Genomic DNA, 21,674 nt, shown 5'->3' with positions numbered 1-21,674 from the left:
TCTCCACGCTGACTAGGCCCGATGAACTGCGTGACTCACGCAACTAACGCATTCCACTGAGATGCACAGGATAAATAAACACTGTGAGGTCTAACTGTTTTTCGATTGGTTTATTGTATTTTTATTTTAAATGATTCTCGAATTTAGTTAGATTTTTATCAATTTAAAACGATTCAGCTTTTTTTGTTTGATAGTTTATTTGTATATTTTATAGTGGGTATACCTACACCTACTGTGTGTGTGTGTGATATATGTATATATATATATATATATATATATATATATATATATTATATATATATATACCTATGAAGAACAATGAATGAAATTAGAGAACTACATTTTAAGTACTTTGAACTATATTTTTCACCCACCCTTTCTAAGTTCCTTGAAAAGGACCTGTTACTCTAAAGTGCGTCGTTTTATAGGGTTTGCTGACCTCTAGTGGTGGAGAGGTGCGTTGCACGCTCTGCATCTACATTGTATTCCAGGGGGCGCATTACAGAAAGATCCTTAACTGCATACCAAATATTACCGGGGTTTTCCACCCAGATTTTCCGCATCCACACTTTGTTCATGAGAATGTATTAGACCTCCAAGTAAGGTTGCCACCCGTCCCGTAAAATGTTTCCCAAATAAAAAATGAAATGATGCGTCCCGTAAACTGGTCAGATGACGCCTCTGTGAAATCGTTTTAGATTGTTAATTTAACATTGATACAAGTTGGAATTTTTCATTTGGTGGGTAAGGGACCGTCTGAAAATTCCGCACATTGTGCTAAAACTGTGTTTTATTGTTTTGTTTTTGTTTTTTGTCTATATAAATATTCAATAACATGTACAGAATTACACAGATCCAACAATGTATGAATACAATCACTGCATCACAAATACAAGAAGTACAGGTGAGGGGAAAAAAGTTAATAATTCAAATAAAGTAAAAAAAAAAAAAATACATATAAACCAACACAGATGTTTACATAAATAACAAAAAGAATGTAAACAATCGAAGAAATAAAAAAAAATTATATTTTTTGGATTAGGAAAGTTATCATAATGTATGAAAGGATATGCACTTTTTATTATTAATAAATCAAAAAGCATGTATTGTTAAAACTTAAGGTCGTGGTAAGGGACCATCTGAATACAGGGTCAGTTTCTTGGTATTATTAATCTTCAATGTGTTACTACTGACTGGTACCACCGTACCCTATATGCAGTCTTCTTTGTGCACCTACTCCGTACAGGGACACTACTTTACCCTAGTGGGGCACTAGAAACTTCACCTATTGCCTTCCTCGCACATACAAACCACAACTTGACTTAAGCTGTAATACGCCCACAGGTTCAAAACATGTTAAAGGGACAGTTCACCCAAAAATTAATATTCTCTCATCATTTACTCACCTTCATGCCATCCCAGATGTGTATGACTTTCTTCTGCTGAACACAAATGAAGATTTTTAGAAGAATATCTCAGCTCTTTTGGTCCATACAACACAAGCGAATGGTGACCAGAACTCAGAAGGTCCAAAAAGGACATAAAGGCATCATAAAAGTGTTAAATGTTTGTTTGTTTGTTTGTTTGTTTGTTTAATTGTTTGTCTTATAAATGGAATAAATAAAAATTGTTAATAACAAAAAATCATGAGTATTTGCAGTTCAGCCACATTCGCGTTCATCGTAAGTGCCTCACTGTAATGTCAAATGTATTTATTTATTTTTTAAAGAAAAGGTTGGACGATTTTAAATACATTTTTGTGGCAATCAACATTATGCCACAAATGCTGTCGCTTAAGCTTAAAGGGAAAAAAAGGAAAAAAGTCATACTTGTGCATATATGAGTCGCTGTTACCATCGAATAAAGGCTAACACTAATGAACATCTCCAGTGCTGAAATCGTTTAACCAGTTGTCATGGGTCACGTTTGGTACAATATTTATTAGTGTCACTTTATTAGTTTGATATGCATGCACTTATAGCATATTGTTATTAAAAGCATGTGGGTTTATTCATTAACTATTAAATGTGTTATTTATTGCTTTACTGTCGTAAATACAGGCTATTTTGTTTTTTTGCTTTCATCTAGTGAAATGGTATCTATATGATATGTTTAATTCAATATAGCCATAAAATGTTCTGGCACTGAAACAAAAACTAAGGGAAATTATTTCACGAGGGTCATGTTTGAAACCCCTTAAAGCTTTTATAGTGACTTTCTTTCCCTATAGAACCGTTTAAAGGTTATTTTGATAGAACTATTAAAGAGTGTTCTATATAGAGCCTTGTAGGGGTTGCAAGTTTGAGTAGAACACTAGGAACCTAAATAGAACCTTTTCTTCTAAAAGTGAACTTCATTGTGTAATTAAGTTATGTAACAGACAATACCAGTAGGCAAATAATTTTTCATTTCATCCATAGCATGACTTATGCACAGAGGAACTTATTTTCTAGATGTAAATTACACGAGTGATGCTGGTTAAATAATGGTTGTAGCCAGATGCATTCACATTTTCAGCTCCAAAAAATAAATAAATGTAGGCTATTATGAATTCTGGCAGGTGTGATGAATTGACGCCAGGGGGAGCAAATGATCAATTGAAGCAAAGCATGCGCGTGCGCCCCAGTATTTATTTTTAATCATTTCTTCCCTCGCTTTTGCGTGCAACAGTGATAAACTAAAGTGCACAAAGGAGATCCTCTCCCTCACTGCGTGTCTCTCTCTCTCTCTCTCTCTCTCTCTCTCTCTCTCTCTCTCTCTCTCTCTCTCTCTCTCTCTCTCGCTCTCAAATTCAATTTCAATTTAAAAGTACTTTATTGGCATGATTGTGTTTACATACAATATTGCCAAAGCATTAATACACAAAACAGATAATGACAAGACAAATAATAATGATAAAATAGTAACAAATAACAATAAAGATAGAATTAAAATAGGGTACCAGGTAATGTATAAAATAAAAAACTATAATAACAATATACACAATATAAAATAAGCATTTAACACGACACACTCTCTCACTCTCTCTCTCTCTCTCTCTCTCTCTCTCTCTCTCTCTCTCTCTCTCTCTCCATTGCCATGATCTTGACATTGCCTGTCATGTTTTAGTTAGTGGTCGGATGGGAATGACCCTGATGAGCATTTCCAAACATTCCCCCGTCATTCCTGCCGTGAACCGAGTCAGAAATAGGACTGCAGAAGGAGATCAACTTTCAAAGCTTCAACTCGCTTTCACTCATCCCACAGATGGCTCCATAAATGTGAAAGTGTGCGCGCGCGTGCGCTTAAACATATACATGAAAGAATGTTTGAAATTTAACCAGTTTTTCTGTGTGTTGTTATTTAGCGTCATCCAGTAAGATGTTAGAGGTGGAATATGCACAAAAAAAAAAAAGATATAATAAATTATTTAAAGGAATATTCCGGGTTCAATACAAGTCAAGCTCAATCAACAGCATTTTTGGAATAATAATGAATGAATAATAAAAGCACAAATCTGGATTACAGTGAGATTTACAATGGAAGTCAATGGGGTCAACCTGTAAGCATAAAAACACTCACTGTTTCAAAACTACAGACACAATATGCGTGGAAACATAATTTTAGTGTGATAAAATCACCTTTTCTATGTAAAGTTATAGCCAATTTTACAACTTTGTTGCCATGATGACGTAATTCCATAAACCCTAAAATGACTGTAAAAACAACAATTTACAGCTCAAATCCTCCATGAGTTTTAACAGAACTAATGTAAGTGCTTTTATAAAATTATAAGCTTCACATTTCAACCTTTAACCCCTCCAAACATGGCTTAATTTTTATTTATTTTTTAAGAAAAGGAGGGAGGAGTCAAAATAACATTTTGCGGTAATCAACATTATGACATAAATGCTGTCCATTGAGCTTAACTTTTATTGAATCCGGAATATTCCTTCATGCATGAACTTAAATTTGAGATTTATACTCAATTCAAACATGTTCAAATGAATGCTCTAGCTTCTTAGAAAATACTATTATTTATGATTGCATCATATGGAGTGGTGGTGTTGTGGGCTAAAGCACAGAACTGGTAATCAGAAGGTTGCTGGTTTGATCCCCACAGCCACCACCATTGTGTCCTTGAGTAAGACACTTAACTCCAGGTTGCTCCAGGGGGGATTGTCCCTGTAATAAGTGTACTGTAAGTCACTTTGGATAAAAGCATCTGCCAAATGCATAAATGTGAATGTAAATGTATCAATCCTAAAGTAGAATATCTTGTCATATTTATTCGCTAAATTTTGTAATTTTCATTGGAAAATAAAATAAGTACATTTTCCCAGCACGCACTAAGCTTGAATAATTAATGAGCTTTCATGGTTTCACTTTTTTAAAGTTTATTTACAATGTTTTTATTGTTGTTACCTTTGGTAACTTCTATTTTGTGCAATCTGGAGTTCACTTTCTACTCAAAATGACCAGTATATTATAAAAAATTATAATCTGTGGATTGTTACCATCATTGTGTTTTGTGCACAAAGTGTGGAGGTCTGTGTGTGTGCAGCCCTGTCATCTGTTTCTATCAACAGTGACGCAAAGTGATGTTGTGTATAAGACTACATATAGTTTGCATTCAGTTTCCTCATGGAAGACCTATGTCATGTCATGTGGTACATGATTAAATGTGAGTATAAATTGTTCCAACAAGATATTACTTCATATATTTCAAGGTTTGTTCAAGCATGTAAATCAGATTTGTACATTAAAGTAACTGTATTTACTGAAATGTTTGCTTAATTTACTCACTCGCTTTAATCAGTTTTGTGTCATGAAGTTAAGTAGCTTTTACTTCATTTTATGCAATTAAAATGTACTTTGAAAAACTGTATTACGATTTACCCAATCATTTTTTTTAAGTGGTACATTTCTGTGCAGGTGAGCTTCCTGAATGTTTTAGGCTGTAGTGTGCCCACACATTGGCTGATATTAAAGGGGTGGACCCATAAGGATCATTCTTCCTTTATTCACCCATTCCATTCTTGTTCCATGAAACATTCCCTTATCAGGATCCAAACCACCTGGCTCATAATCACGTCAGCTACAAGCAGACACACATGACACTTGAAAGGAACCCCCATGCCTAGGCGTATAATTATGGGTATCAAAACATAATCATTTGTTTAATTGTTAACCTTGGCCAAGAGCTATGTAATTACCTGAATGGAGATTTTTTTTTGCCTGTTAATTAGATTTCCGAGTTTTAAGATCTTGGTCTCAGAAAGGGCAGACGTGTTATCCAGGTCAGTATTGCAGTTGGAGAGACTATATTTGTTTAGAACTGAGTAAACTGAGAGAAGCAGAAAGAAGCTGGTTGGCATATCTTTCATAAAGAGCATGACATCATTGCAAACAACCTTCAGTTAGTTTAAAGCCAGCACTCTGTATAGAATCACTCACTTCTTCAAAGATGATATTATTTTGTGGAATTTCTTTGGTGGCACTGCAGGTTATAATCACCTCCTGAAGATTACAATGATGAAGGGTGTAGAAAAAGTCATGTTAGATTTGGCAGTAGTTTACACTGATACAATTAGTAGCAGATACATACTATTATTTTAGAGCTACAAAAATATAGAACAAAATAGATTCAACTTTTTAAAATTGAAAAAAATAATAATAATTCTCACTTTTTCTCCCCAATTTGGAATTCCCAATGCGCTCTAAATCCTTGTTGTGGCGTAGTGATGCCCCTCAATCCGGGTAGCGGAGGACTAATTTCAGTTTCCTCCACATCTGAGACCGTCAATCCGCACATTTTATCACGTGACTTGTTGAGCGTGTTAACGTGGAGACATGGAGGCTTCACGTTATTCTCCACGGCATCCACACACATCTCACCACGCGCCCCACACTATAGTGACCACAAGAAGGTTAACCAAATGTAACTCTTTCCACTTAAGCCACCAGGCCAATTGGTTAAAGGGATAGTTCACCCAAAAATGTTAATGAATTCAATATTCCTACTCACCCTCATGTCAAACCAGATGTATATGACTTTCTTTCTTCTGCAGAACACAAATGAAGATTTTTAGAAGAATATTTCAGCTCTTTTTGATCCATACAACACAAGTAAATTGTGGCCAGAACTTCAGAGCTCCAAAAAGCACATGAAGGCATCATAAAAGTAATTCTTATGACTCCAATGTTTTAATCCATGTCTTCAGAAGGGATATTATAGGTGTGGGTGAAAAACAGATCAATATTTATGTCCTTTTTACTATAAATCTCCACCTTTCAACAGTAGGTGGCGATATGAGCGAAGAATGCAAATCACCAAAAAACAAAAGAAGAATATAAAAGTGGAGATTTATAGTAAGGACTTAAATATTGATAGTCGAACTGGTACGTACATGTATCAGCACTCAGCATACAAAACACAAATATGGTGACAATTAATAAACATTGCAGGTTAAAAAATATACATTTGATAATTGTGATTCTGCAATACAGCACTGCTACAGTAATTTCCTGGCCCTGTTCATTGCAAAGTCACAGTGTACAGTTGTTTATTAATTGTAATAAATTGTAGAAATAGTAGTGTAAAGTATACTGTAAAAGCCATGCAACTATAGTAGCTAGAAATTTACTTTAAACTCACATAAAATATGTTACAGTGTGTGTTCCCAAATTAACAAGGAAATATGAAACTTCATACTATTTTCAAACTAGGTTATGTTGCATTCAGGCCTGAAAAACTAATAAAGATCTTTTTCAAAAGAGGTGTAGTTCAGTCAGACTGATCTCACAGTAAATTCAGAATCATTGGGTTCGACTTTTCTTGAGCTAAACTCGGTCAGTGCTTACCGAAATGAGACGCACTGCCCCCAGTGGCCGAAGCGGGAAGTGTTTCTAAATGAGCAATGTTCTGACTTACTGTGCACTGTAAAAAAAATATATTTTAATCATAAAAGACTGTAAAAATGCTACAGAAAAAAAGTTAATTGATTAATGAGTTTTAACAGTAAAAAAATATATATTTAATATATTTTAAAAGACAATACAGTAGTTTTTAGATTTTAATAAAAATTAAAACATTTTAGATAAAAAGTATGATTTTCCTGTATAATTAATGGTAAAAATGTACATTATGTTTAACAAGAATACAATAATCAGGAGTTCCCACAATTCCCTGCATGACCTATTATATTTTAAGGGAATAGTTATGTTTCTTCTTATTTTAAAATCAGTTATGTCTTTGGGTGTTCTGTGGCATATTTGATATAGTTTAGTTCATGTTTATTACGTGATTTTAATTTCACATGTGTTACCCTGATGGTGTTTAGTGTTTGTGTGAGTGACACTGAGCACTGTCTCTACATGTTTATTGCTCCTGCATAGCCACTGATGAACTTCAAGTCATCATGTGCTCTTATGCAATTAACAATATCTTATCAAACAGATTTTTACATTTTCAGAAGTTTAGTATCACGTTTAAGACGTGTGTTTTTTTTTTTTTTACTGTAAATTTAACAGATTTGTATTATGTATTTATTTTACAGTGCTAGCATGTTCATGTATATTACAACCGTTTTAAACTGTAAAATGTACAGGTTGTTCTGTTAAATTGTTTACTGTATTTTTACAGAACTATTTTGGCAACCACAGCTGCCAGTTTTTTTTTTTTTTTTTTTTTTTGGAAAAACAACAGGATTTTTTTACAGTGTGTGTTTATGTTGGTTTAAGGTTTCAGTTCATCCTAAACGGTGTTGGTCATCTGAAGGTCTTGTAATAATTCTGGAAAGGTCTTGGCGAATTAGAACTACTTAAAAAGCCGTTCTACAGCTGCATGATAACGCCCTTTGTGCATGAGGTCATTCAGAGGTCCCCGCGTGATTTAGAACAAATCTGTTTTATTAACTTGCAAAGGAAGATGACGCATCGCTTATTTTTAGATGACTATTCTTGAACCTCATTATGTACATCTGCATTTTCTTTCTCGGGTCAAGAGGTCGACCAAAACACACTCATGTGTACATTTCCTATTTATAAACGATCGTGGCATATCATAATACACCGCAGTAATAATTCTGGCAGAGAGATGCATATTTGGTGTCATCTTTTGTTCATCAAAGAAGATAACAGAAAATATCACGTAGGGGGAACCACTGAAATTATCAAATAAACCAGTAAACTCTGTTGATTTTGTATTCAAAAAAAAAAAAATCCCGTGCTTTGTAACAATTGCCGGATTTTGTGCAAATCAAATCTTTGGCTATTTTCCTGTGTATAGCAAACACTGCTGACCCCTCTCTGCTTATCAATGCGCGCGGGAGCTGTAAAACCAATGCTCTCCCAAGAATCCCGGGAATTCAATTGTGTACCCGAGCATTGGGAATCCGGCAACCTGTGTGGTGACTCCAGAGGCCGGGTCACCTTCGGGTCTGTCACCCTCACCGTGCGCAAAAAGGGCGCAAATATCACACATAACACAACACGAAATAAGTGTTCTGATCACCCTGTGCGCAAGACTGCGGTCAAAGGTATTCCATAAGAATAATTTGACGCCAATCGAATCGTCTTGTTCATTTTAATCATCATCAGTATTTGAGAAACGACTCAAATTAAGTATAGGTATAGGCTACATAACCTTCAACTATAATTGCCAAATGAAATGAACAATCACAGCCTCCATAAACGGGTCCAAAAAGTAAACCGAATTGAATAAAGTAATCACATTCAGCGTGACGTCATAATTAAACGAACAATGAAAGATTGCGCCTTCGTTTAGCATCAAATGAAAATCCACGCAGCTCTTACTGAGGAGTTTAACTATAGGTGCAAGAGCTGCAGATAAAACAGTATAATATATGATTAATATCCTAAACTAACATTTAATAAGCCAGTAGGCCTACTCGCACATTCAAATAAACATTGATCAAATATATTTGATTAGTATAATTCAAATCTTGGCCTCCAGCCGTTCCCGTTAAAGGAAAGTTCCGGGTTCAATACAAGTTAAGCTCAATCGACAGCATTTGTGGCATAATGTTGATTACCACAAAAAAAAACATTTGTGTTATAGTGAGACACTTACAATGGAAGTGAATGTGGCTAAACATTTTTAAAGTTAAAATAAACACTGTTTCAAAATTATGATTTTAGTGTGATAAAATCACTTCCAAACCGCATCGGTGTAAAGGCCAATTTTACAACTTCATTGCCATGATGATGTAATGTCATTAAATCCTAAAAGCCTAAAATGACCATTTATATCCTCCATGAGATTTAACAGAAGAATTAATGTAAGTGTTTTATAAAATTATAAGTTTCACATTTCTGCCTTTAAACCCTCCAAAAATGTACCCCCGTTTACTTCCATTGTAAGTGACTCACATAATCTCCATATTTGCTTTTATTTTTTAAGAAAAGAAAGGACGAATCGAAATTACTTTTTGTGGGAATCAACATTATGCCACTAATGCTGTAAATTGATCTTAACTTGTATTGAACCTGGAATATTCCTTTAAAGATTATTTTAGTCTTGCCATTTTTCTCTTTTAAACAAACAAGCCATCTTCATGTCATCTCGGTCGATCACACAATCAGTGTATACTTTATCTCATTAATAAAGTATCTATTCATTCGTTTGTTTATGTACTTTATATTTAACATTTAATTTTTATTATTTGTTAATGTATAAAATATATTTGTGTTCGGGTATTTGAGTGTTTCATTCCCTTATAAACCCTTTATAGCATTTACTAAACATTGATTTATTCATTTTAAATGTTAATTGCTGTAACCATTAAATAAAGGATTATCTGCTCAACATCATGCTTATTGCAACAATTCTTTTTTTAACAATTCAAGTTGTATTTTTTTATATATCTTTTACTGCCTCCGGACAGTTACATCCCTTTGAAATTCCTGACTTTAAGCCCCAGAAAAAAAGATATATTCAAATGATTTTAAACTCAGAAACTGAAAGCATTTTACTAAAAGAGGCGTATTCAAGTATTTTGCGTGAATAGCATTTTTAATACATTTTGCTTTAATTCAATAGATTTGGACATTCTATCTATCTAGTTATATTCAAGTCACACTATTCTGCATTTAGTTTAAGCATTGCCAGTTGCGATAATCACTTTGTGTAATTTTGCTTTTGTCCTGCAGGTGACTGTGAGTCTGTCTCATGTCCTCAGAACTCGCAGATTTTCAAACACTTCATTGATGCTTTTGGGAAATAACCCGAATTTCTAAGATGATTCGTTACAATCTGTTGGGAAAAGCGGTGACACACTGATGTCTTCTGGTCCTAAAGCATTACTAAGCATGTTAATAACCTATTAATAAATCTTGATAGAAATGTATGAATAAGGTAAGTTATTCTAAAGTGTTACCGGAGAATTTAAAGAAGGCGTTTAAGCATAATGAAATACACCTACACCATGTAGTAAATTAACACACATTCAATTTAGTAAAAAAAATAAAATAAAAAAAAAGACTGGATCGCTGTTATGTCCAGTGTGCACATTATTATTATTAATATTATTATTATTAATATATGTTTCCAAATATTTGCAGAGGTTTGCAATTAATTGTCTCAATTTTGCAAGAGAACATTTTTGTGATGGCCTAGGGCCTAGCAAGGAATTCTGGGCCCCCTGACTGTATTGCTGGGCCCCTTTCATTTGAAAGGATACAGTTGAAAATTTGTTGAGGCCCCCTTGGACCAGTGGGCCCCTACAGTCGTTACCACCATTCACCCTATTACCTATCTGTAGCCTATAAATGAACTCAACCCGACAATTCACCTCCAGGAATGCTCGATCAGGTTGCTGTCCCCCGTTTGTGCTGCAAGTCAAAGGGTGATCGGGCCTTTTCTGCTGTTCCTCCAAAACTTTGGAATAGCCCGCCCTTTCACATAAGGACTGCACCATTTTTAGCTATTTTCAAATCTGCCCTGAAGTCTTATTTTTATTGTATTTTGATACTATTTAATGTAGCTACTGTTTGATTATCTTTTTTATGTAAGTGTTGCATTTTTACTATTGTTTGTTTGTTTTCAGTGTAGGCCTATTATTTGTAAATTGCACAGACTTTGGATAAACCTCTGTTGTTTTTAAATGTGCTTTATAAATAAAGTTTGACTTGACAATTCACCTGTGAACAACCCCGTCAGGGTTCGTCAGCAGGTTCTTTTTGTGGCAGCGTTCCCCGATGCGCCGTCACGGGACACACCGAGTGCACGGATACATTTTTAAACGGGACCCTGCGCCATATCTTCCACTGTCCCGGGCGTCATCACGTGATGAACACCTGACACAATGAAAATAACATTAATGGTGGGATGTGTGGTGACGGGCAGAGGCATGAAGAACACAACTAATATGAAATGAATTAGTTCAATATTATAGCCGATGCGATCTAAATATCTAACGCAAAAGACATTATTGCCAGTAAATAACTCAATATTATGCTTGATTTTGGATTGGATAATAGACTATGTATGATTGTAAAATACTAATTGGACTTGTGTTAGGAAAAAGCAGCTAATAATAATAATAATAATAATAATGTTATTTTGATTGTTGTTTATAATAATGTTAAAGGTAAAGGGACCGAGTTTCCCTTAGAGTGTCGATCTAATAATATTTTGTCTAATCTTTATGTCCAAATATTCAAACCTTAATCTGTTGATGTGAACAACCAAACAAGAACAAAGCTGCAGTCCATGTATTTGAACCGTAAACACGAAATATGCAGGATAAAATATAGGTTATGTTTTGGTTTCCAGAAACGTTCACTCATGGGCATATCATGGACATCCCGATCCTCCAGTGTTATTGCAAGTAGAGAAAGAAAGGCAACTCATAATAATAATAATAATAATGATAATAATTTTCAAGAATAAGTCATTAATAAACATAATTTCAAACAATTCAAATACACGCAACAATACTTCAGTCTGTTTAAGATGTGCGCATCGACTGAATGCTATGATATATTTCCATCAAACATATTTAAACAATGTAAATATTTAAAATTAAGCAAAGTGTGAAGCATTTAATAACACTATTATAATTTAAGGATAAGTGTGAAATATTCAAAAGTATATTTCTTATTACTTGAATGTATGATGATCTGTTAAACACTATTTAATGTAAACATGTATGTTAAAGCATAAATGACAGATATTATTAAATGCTATCGAATGTTATTTGAACTCATATTTTGGTGTAAATGGGGCTTTAAGCATATTTCAAGAACACATTTCTCCTAAATTAAAAAAATTGGTTAATATTACTTCTGCAACATAGTTTTTTCCATTATCATCATCATCATCATCATCATCGTTTATGTTGGCTGGTTTTTCAAACGTTGCCTGTATTCGGTGTCTATTTGAGAGATGTCCATTCCCATGCAAAGAATCAGTCATCTAAAGACCCCTGATGTATGCTATAACAAAAATATATATATATTAATATCATTTTTAAGGATAGGAATAAATGGCATCACCAGGAAATGTAATCAGGTTTGGACAGTGTGTCTAACATCATGCTACTGTGACGTAATAACTTGACTATTCTCTGGTAATAAGGCGACACCCAGTCTGTACAACAGAAGAAATTTCTTCCATAAAACAACTCTGATTGTCAACGATCCATGTGTGGAAAAACAATGAGCTGCTGATCTGTATCACTCAAGCGTGTCCTGTAGTTTACCTTTAAATTCATTTTGAATGGATTTTGTGTCTGTCAATCACAGATCCATTGTACTGCAGCTCTGAGACAGGCCCGTGAACTCCGAAAAATGTCGATGTCACACATCCATTACGTGCCGGAAACTGCAATGAGCTCATAAATGCATTAAACTTGTAACAGAAATCGATATAGGCCTATTCGATTTGTTTTCTTCATAAGCATATAAACATACATACGCTGAAAATAAAATATTACTTTGTATATACTCGTATAAAACCAATAAAACCTAATTAATATAATCCCTATAAAATGCCCAAGACTGCTGGAACTATTGTGCCTTCTATTGTAGAGAATGTATGGACGCAATTTATTATTAACCCTAATCATGACTTGTTATTATACTGTAATATTGCCCCATTTCGTTTCACGCAAGGAATAATAAATGAGAGAGGGTTATCTTTACAGTTTTAGCAAAATAGCAATCACATATTTAGTACACAAGAACATTGAGGCCTAAATTTACTTCATATGAACTCACATAAAATAATTACATTTTACGTTTATTAACGAATATTAACAGAATATTTTTATCAGCATATGAATATTTTATAATCAACCACCAATTTCATGATGCAGAAATAATTTTTAAAATGACGTTTTCGTATATTTGATGCTGTGCTGTTCGCAGAATTCCTTTTATTCTGTCACTTAAACTTATCTTGCAGCACAATTCAACTCTGAGCGACAAAATAAAACTAGGAAAGACGTGCACGAATGCGTAAATTATAGTGGAAGGCTGTTGGGACACTCGCAGCACTGCAAACACTTTATATATATATTCCACTACCACTATAGACTAATAAAAAGAAGAGGATGAGGAAGAATAATAAGAAGTAGTATTAGGAAGACGATGAATCGCTAAATCATTTCCCATCAATTATAAAATCGACGACCACAGTTCATTAAAAGAGTTTATTAAAGAATAAAAAGCTATTCAAAAAATCGAAAAGTGCTAGTTAAACATGGTCCCAATGTGTCGTAGACATTACAAGTCATTTTATGCTGTACAAAAAAAAAAAAAAACTGAACAAACATAACTAAACAGTCCAAACTCACGCGCACTGACCCCAGTAAACTCCCCATCATGGGACCTTTGCGGGAAGAGAGGCCAAAACGCATGTTGTGTGTGTCTCGACACGTTTCGACAGAGCTTCTGGCTATCTACCCGTCCTGAGCTCTGATATGTCTCCTTAAACATTCAAAAGCAAAAAGAGAAATATATATTAATTGGCAAAGGGGTTCAGAACCCAATACTTCTTCACTCCAGGGTCATGACAGCTCGTTCACGTTCAGAACGGATTCAGGTAAACATGCTTTGTAATTCCATGGTGATGGTGTGTTATAAAATAGTTTTTGCACATTCAGAACGCAAATGTGCATAAAAGTCTCCAGTGGGGGAAACAAATCTTTAGTCCCTGTCAGGGTTTCCATAATTCGAGGCTCGAGTGGCGATAGTCACTCTTTTATGAAATGTCTCTTTTGGGGATTTATGTAGCCTACTGTCTGTTAGCGAGTAAATGTTGGTCACTTCTTGGTCTCGAGTCGAGCGCGCTATATATCAATCCGCGCGTGCAGTGCGGAGTGTTTACTCTCGTGGTCCCAGTACGAGCAGTGCATCATGGAGAGTTCGGCGGGCTGGCGAGAGCAAGTGAACTGCAGCCCTGTCCCGTTACCGGCGGACACCGGAGGCGCCGTGGCGGGGCTCAGCTGCTGCGCGTGCGGGAGCGCATGGTGATGGTGGTGGTGGCTCATGCCGTTGTAGGAGTTCACCATGCCGGGGAGAGCCACGCTCTGCACGCGCGAGTACGGATTGTACGAGGACGGCGCGGACAAGCCTTTCACGTTCACGGGACTCACACTCCCGCTGCTCATCTGACAGGAGGTGTAGGGCATGGGCGCCGGAGACCAGGAGTTGTTGATGAAGCCCGAATGCAGGTATTTGGGCGGGGTGAGGTAACCGTACCCATCGCCAGCGAACAGAGATTTACCGGGCTGGAAATGCGTCGGCGGAGGCCTAAACGGTCTCTTCATGCGTCGTCTCCGCCTGTAGTTCCCCTTCTCGAACATGTCCTCGCAGGCCGGGTCCAGGGTCCAGTAGTTGCCCTTTCGCTCGCCGCCGCCCTCCCGAGGCACCTTGATGAAGCACTCGTTGAGTGACAGGTTGTGTCTGATGCTGTTCTGCCATCCTTTCTTATTCTTCTCGTAGAAAGGGAACTTGCTGATGATGTACTGGTAGATACCGGAGAGCGTGAGCCGTTTCTCCGAGCTCTCGCGGATCGCCATGGCGATCAACGCCACGTAGGAGTACGGCGGTTTCTGGTCGGGCTCGGATTTGTCCGGCCACTTCTCGGGCGGTGGTTCGTCTTTAGTCCGGTCTTTCTCCGTCGCGCTCGAGTTGGTGTCCATGAGGATCAGGACGTTCTCTTCAGGGCCTGGGTAGGTGGCCATCGTTGCGCACGCAGACCTGAACCAAAACAACAACCGTTTCAGACAAATTAAACTGCTCTTCTTATAAGCCCAACTAGTTGTCCCGTCCGACCTTTTAAAGGCCTATGTCTGCAGCTTTAATGTCGGCGATAAAGGTTCACAAATTTCTTGCGCCTCAAAGTTTCTTCGCAACTAGAGACCCCTGGAGAAGGACGGCAAATTGTGCTTTGTTTTTTTTCCGTATAACCCCGCCTTCTCTCTCTCTCTCTCTCTCTCTCTCTCTCTCTCTCTCTCTCTCTCTCTCTCTCTCTACACACACACACACACACACACACACACACAGCTAACATTATGAGGATTTCCATAGACATAAGGATTTTTATACTGTACAAACTAGATTCTATCTAAATCCAACCCTCACAAAAAACTTTCTGCATTTTAACATTTTCAATAAAACATCGTTTAATATGTTTTTTAAAGCTATTTAAATTATGGGGACACTATAAATGTCCTCATAAACCACATTTATAGCATAATACCCTTGTAATTACCAGTTTGTAATGTAAAAAATTGTTCTCGTAAACCACATAAACATGCCCACACACACACACACACACACACACACACACACACTTCATGCGACAAGTGCGCAAAACTTCCTGATTCTTAAGCCACGAAAGTGATCTATCTCTTTTGATTCTGTACATTCAGAACACCGACTGAGCCGACAACTGACTCGGAGTGTCGGACACTGAGTTTTAGGACACATAATTGGTTTTGTGTAACAGGTGCAGATACATTTACACTTACATTACAAGAAGGCTTAACGAGGAAGACAAACGTTATTATACAAAATAAAAAAAAATATTATACATATTATTACAGTAATATTATAGTGCGAGAATAAATCTCTTACTAACCTTTTCTGCGTAAAGTTATATCCACATTTACAACTTTGTTGCCATGACGACACAATGCCCGACCGTAAAAACGACAATTTAAATAAATGTGCAGCTCCTTTAACAGAAGAATGAATGCAAGTGCATCATATTTGCTTCATTTTAAACCCTCCAAAAATGTTCTTTGTTTTTCCTTTAAGGAAAGGAGGGGCCAGCAGAAATTATTTTTGTGGTTGGGTAAAGTGGGAGAGGTAAGTTTTATCCCCATTTTATCCATATTTCTTTCCTTAAATGCTTAACACATTATTACTAAACTAATATATATATTTGTATTTTTATTTTATTTTTTCTCCAGGTTTTATGTTGCACCGGGATGTGTGGCTTATTTCAAAACTACCGGTGGGGAAAGTAAGGGTAAAGAAAATGACGGAAATTTGAAGTACTGTAAATCTAGTTATTGAAATAAAAAGTTTATAAAAAGCCCCATTCAGACGAGATAAGTCTGATATATTATAATATTTGTAAATGTTGCATTTAATATGATGTGAAAGCGTTTCAGAAAATGTAAAAATTAATTCCAAATAATTTGTAGAAATATTTCTATATTTGGCCCACATTACCAGAGGCATATTGTAAGTGGGACTGAATACCAAGACATTTAAAGAGGAATTATGAGTTCATTATTCATTTACATTACATTTACTTAATAATGATTAAATTACTATATAAATGGTTTCAATTTGTTTTCTTGATCATTTTTAGGTAGCAAGAAAGAATATAAAATACAATGATCGTAGCCTTTTTTTCTCTTTTTTGATGATTTGTTTTAGTTGAGCATCTACACGTCTGTGTTGTGGATGTGCATGCTTTCTGAGGTTTTATATTAATCTTTGAGCCAATATTCGGCTGCTTGCAAAGTTATAATACAGTATATTCAAATACTGTATTTTGAGGATCTTTTTCAGGGGGGATTCTTTCCTGTGTTTACAATATGTTTAACACTAATATTAAAAAAAAACATTACAAATCAAAATATATATTTTAAAGAAATATTAATAACTTGTTAACAAGTTGATTTGACAAGTGGATATTTAAATCTTTATGTAAGCCTATGTTGCAAACTAAATAAATACAATAAAACATTCAAGTAAAGGCACGTGAAGGGTCTTAAAAGGTTCTTCTTCCCAGTTTTTCTTCAGTTTTGCTTTGAATAAAGTAGGAGGCAGCCTGCGCTTTCCATCAAGGTATAATGCAGGTTACATGACATTTGGATTACAATTAAAAGTGTCTCAATTTGCCCATATTCACCCTAATCAACATTATTCAATTAAGCTTAACATGTATTGAACTTAAAATCAACTATTAACAACTGTTTTAATACAGAAGACAATTGTGTGCATGTAAAAGTATGTGGGTTACTTGACAAAGTATAGGCTAGTAACCTTACCGTAAGGGCTGCTGAAGAATTACATTTACATTTATTCATTTGCCAGACGCTTTTATCCAAAGTGATTTACAGTGCATTCAATGTACATTTATCAGTTTGCATGTACCCTGAAAATCGAACCCATGATCTTGGCGTAGCTAGCACCATGCTCTACCAGTTGAACTTCAAGAACATAATCATAATTAACAAATTTGCATTTGATTCCAAATAATGAATGGAATTAACAGGTTTTTTCCACAATCAAGAAATCGTTCAATAAACAAACAATCAAATAAATAGATAAATAAATAAAGATTAGCATTAGATTTGATTTAGTATCTAAAATACCTCTCTCTCTTCCTTCTCAACATGCTTTCTTACTTTCAATGTCTTGACAAGATGGCATAAAAACACGTAAAAAATAAAAAGCACATACAGTGGCACATTTGTCACTGTTTACAATAGATTTCAGGAGTATCTGAAGATAGATAAAGATAAATCTGTTTCTCAAATTACCCTAGAGCAATGGACAAATCCTACATTTTCCACCAAGAGAATGACAGAACATGTTTACTTTGAAAGTAAATATACACACCATTCATAAGATCCTTGTAAAAAAAACACCAGGGATCGTAGCACCCACAAGCCAAAGTTTTCATCAAGAGCAATACAAAAGCTTCTTTAGGTATCAACAAGAGCCATTATTGTTCACAGTCGCAGTGAAGAAACGAATCGTGAGCGTGTGTGGAAGGAGGGAGAAGGAGAAAGAAGAGAGACATAAAGAAGGCAGTATCACGTCAGCTTTGCGTGTTTAGGTCTAATGGAAATTGAAAGACAGATATTCCTGTTCCCCACACTTCCTGAACTGGGTTTGAGACACAAGGATGTTTACGACTGGTCATGCTGGAGGAGTGCACTGGATCATACAGGTCAGTCCAGGGAGCATGGCAGTGCACACACACACACACACACACACACACACACACACACACACACACACACACACACACACACACACACACACAGTCATTTTTATTGTTAACTGCAGACTGGATTTATATGTTTTTTTTGTGTGTGATTTCTGAAGTTCTGAATATGTACTTTCATTTCAGTATAATAATAAAAAAAAAAGCCTAGACTTTTGTTTCGGTGTCTTGTCAAACACCTGTTTATTCAGTTGAGTCCAATTTAACTCTTACAAAGAAACCTGAGCAGAACTATTTCCAAATATACATGCTTAGATAATTCTGCCCTTTGGGAGGAAGGACACAGGGAGGAAAGGGTGCATGTGGAGATGTGAAGACAGAGCAACAGAAAGAGGGATTAAGAGAGAGGGATGTTCTCCTGCTCCTGCTGTGAAACAGGTGGACTAACATCAAAGAACACACACAGGCACATACAGTTTGTGTCCCTCAATACATGCAGCTTTAACTGGTAAAATCATCTATAAACTCAGTGTCTATAAATTCCTTCTAGTTTAATGCATCTACCTCAGTGCAGTTTCTAGCTACTAGCGGTATAAGGGGCCACTTAAGACACCCTAGACACCAGGGGGCCCTGCAAAGCAAGCTTGTTTTAATTAGTACTTATTTAAATATTTTAAATATACCAAAAGCTGGGAGTAAGACTCGGGCAGCTGTTATGGTTCAATTAGAACATTATAGAGGGCCCCCTTGTGGCCCGAGAAGGAAGGGAGAATGTAACTGCAAGGAGAGTAGTGCGCTCAACTACGCTCATGCTCAAAGGGTTTTTCGCCATCATGAAGTGCACCTACAAGTGAGTGGCAAAAACAAATGATTCATGGTAAAATACTATATTAATATTGCAGTAGGTCTAACATGACAGTAGTAACCATGGTTAATTTTTGCGGTTACTAAGTTTTACTACAAATACCATGGTTAAAGTATGGTTACTGTAGCAAAATCACGGTTAATCTGTGTAAGGGAATGTTAAACTAATTCAGTATATAACAATAATGTAATAATATTCTGCAATCAGGAGTTTAACTACTCCCGTGGTTTGACCAGAAGTGTGTTCCATCATCTGCATGGAAGATAAGGGCTCTTGTCCTGTGTTGAAACCAGGAAGAAATTGAGTTTGCATATTCAGTGATGAGCGTGATTCCGATGTTCTATTTTTCCCTTTAACAATACATTATACCTGTTAGGTTACGGGTTGGGGTTTGAGTTAACAACATTCCTCTCCACTGCATTACATCCTTTACAGCTAAAAACAACTCGCTTTTGGCACCCCTCTGTGGACATTTCACTCGGAAACTGGAACTTTCACATACCATTTCATTCAAAAACACTTCCCACTTTGGCCACTGGGGGCAGTGCTTTTAATTTCGGAAGCACAGACCGAGTTAAGCTCAGAAAAAGTGAATCTGCTGTGTCCGAATTCACTGTTAGATCAGTCTGTCAGGACTAGAGTTTGCAGCAGGAAGAGGAAGTGACAGCTTTGACAGTTGACATGTTGAAATCCTCAGAGTTAATGAGGTAAATAATTCTCAGGTTTAATTCAGGTGAATGAAATTAGGTACAGTATGAGGTGTTTGTGTGATATGGGTAGGGCTTTACCTGACACCCCCATGCCCTGCGGTTGCTAAGCGACCAGAGATCAATCTTGACATGCATTGGACCGTGGCAAAAAAGGCACATACATGTGGGTGTCTCTGAATCGTGGGAGATCTTATCATATCATGTCTCCACGACAACAACAGACGTTAATGCAGCATGTCACTGTGACTGCGTCACACAGCTGGTTTATTTGTTTCTGCTCTCTTCATCTCCTCATTTTTCTTACACTCATCATGCATCAATGTTTTGTCTTTAATAATTCATGTAGCTCTCTCACTGCAAAAAGTGATGAATACTGGTCGTTGACACACAAAAGGCAGAAAGGTGGCCGAAAAGGTAATGGTATAGAATAGGTGTGAAAAAGAATGACTGTAGTATATTAAAGATTGAAAGTTCAAATGTTTACACCTACAAAACGTCTGGTGACACAGTTAGCTATGGTAAAACTGTTGGTAACACTTTACATTAATGTTCTCTTTTTTGATGGTTTATAAAGGGGATCATTAATGACCAATAACTAATTTACAGTTATAACAACATGATTGAAAAGGGTGACTGTCATCCAATACTTGCCATATAGTCAGCCATTTTACCTCATGTTATAACTGCTTAATAAAAATGATTCAACATTAATATCCAATGAAAATGTACCTTAAATGTAAAGTGGACACATGTAAAGTGGACACATGTAAAGCATTTTTTAAGGAGTTGTCAACATTAGAAACCGGTACATAAAGTTCTGTTGGGTTTAATGGTCATCAATGGTCATAAGTTCTAGTTACACACTGTATAGTTAAGTCCTTTAGGTGACTAGGTAAGTTGGGACACCATCCCATTATAAAGCATTTATTACATGTAAATTATTTTTTATTCATATTGTCATAACGCATATAAATGATTTATAATGCATTTGTAAATTACTTAAAAGTCATTAATAAACCCCTTTATAAACCCTTAACAAAAGGAGCATTAATGTGAAGTGTTACCAAGTGATAACACAACATAGGTAATAAAAAGCTTTATAGTTCTGTTCATCTGGCTAACAAGTTTTCTTATTTATTGGCATTTGTTATTAAAATGCTGTGTTCATGTGTGAGCTCTTTGCACACTGTGTGGAGTAATTTCCTGCAGGAAAAGAAAAGTAAAACAGGACGTCTTCAAATCTGTAGGGAAAAGTGTCCCACACACTATTACCATCGCTCTCTCTCTCTCTCTCTCTCTCTCTCTCTCTCTCTCTCTCTCTCTCTCTCTCCTTTCATTCAGTACATCTCTCAATCCTTCCATTTCCCCAGATCTGTCCAAATTCTTGCTATTCTGTTCATAAGTATTCATTTCGAATATGTCCTATTCTTTATGGTTTCTATGTCTTTCTTGTTTATCTTCATCCACCTTTATCACATCTGTTACTTGAATACATCACACATTCTCTCATGATAAAGCTTTGTATTGTCCACTGAACAACTTTCAAACTTGTCCTCGTGTATGCACACGTTTACCTAGCTATTCAAATGAGGACATACCAGATACCTCTGTAGTTTTTATATAAAGCACTAGCTAACACAAACACTAACCCTAAAAACAGGGAAAAAATGGCTCACAA

At 36.0% G+C, this 21,674-nt stretch overlaps 1 protein-coding gene across 2 annotated transcripts; it reads right to left on the bottom strand.

Moving 5' to 3' along the window:
- Positions 1 to 13,670: 13,670 nt before the first annotated feature.
- Positions 13,671 to 18,372, bottom strand: LOC127631522 (forkhead box protein L2-like). 2 transcript variants are annotated; one of them, XM_052109677.1, is made up of 2 exons: positions 18,091 to 18,372; positions 13,671 to 15,207 (listed from the first exon to the last, which is right to left on the bottom strand). In XM_052109677.1, the coding sequence occupies exon 2, from the start codon at positions 15,189 to 15,191 to the stop codon at positions 14,295 to 14,297; it is 897 nt and encodes a 298-aa protein (XP_051965637.1). In that variant the 5' UTR covers positions 15,192 to 15,207; positions 18,091 to 18,372; the 3' UTR covers positions 13,671 to 14,294. The 2 variants fall into 2 exon arrangements, with proteins under 2 accessions (XP_051965637.1, XP_051965636.1); XM_052109676.1 differs by lacking the exon at positions 18,091 to 18,372 and adding an exon at positions 16,091 to 16,621.
- Positions 18,373 to 21,674: the final 3,302 nt, after the last annotated feature.

Source organism: Xyrauchen texanus, chromosome 38 (assembly GCF_025860055.1).
Source record: "Xyrauchen texanus isolate HMW12.3.18 chromosome 38, RBS_HiC_50CHRs, whole genome shotgun sequence".
NCBI lineage: Eukaryota > Metazoa > Chordata > Actinopteri > Cypriniformes > Catostomidae > Xyrauchen > Xyrauchen texanus.
Note: the sequence above shows the minus strand (reverse complement) of the source record. Positions and strands in the feature narration are given on the sequence as shown.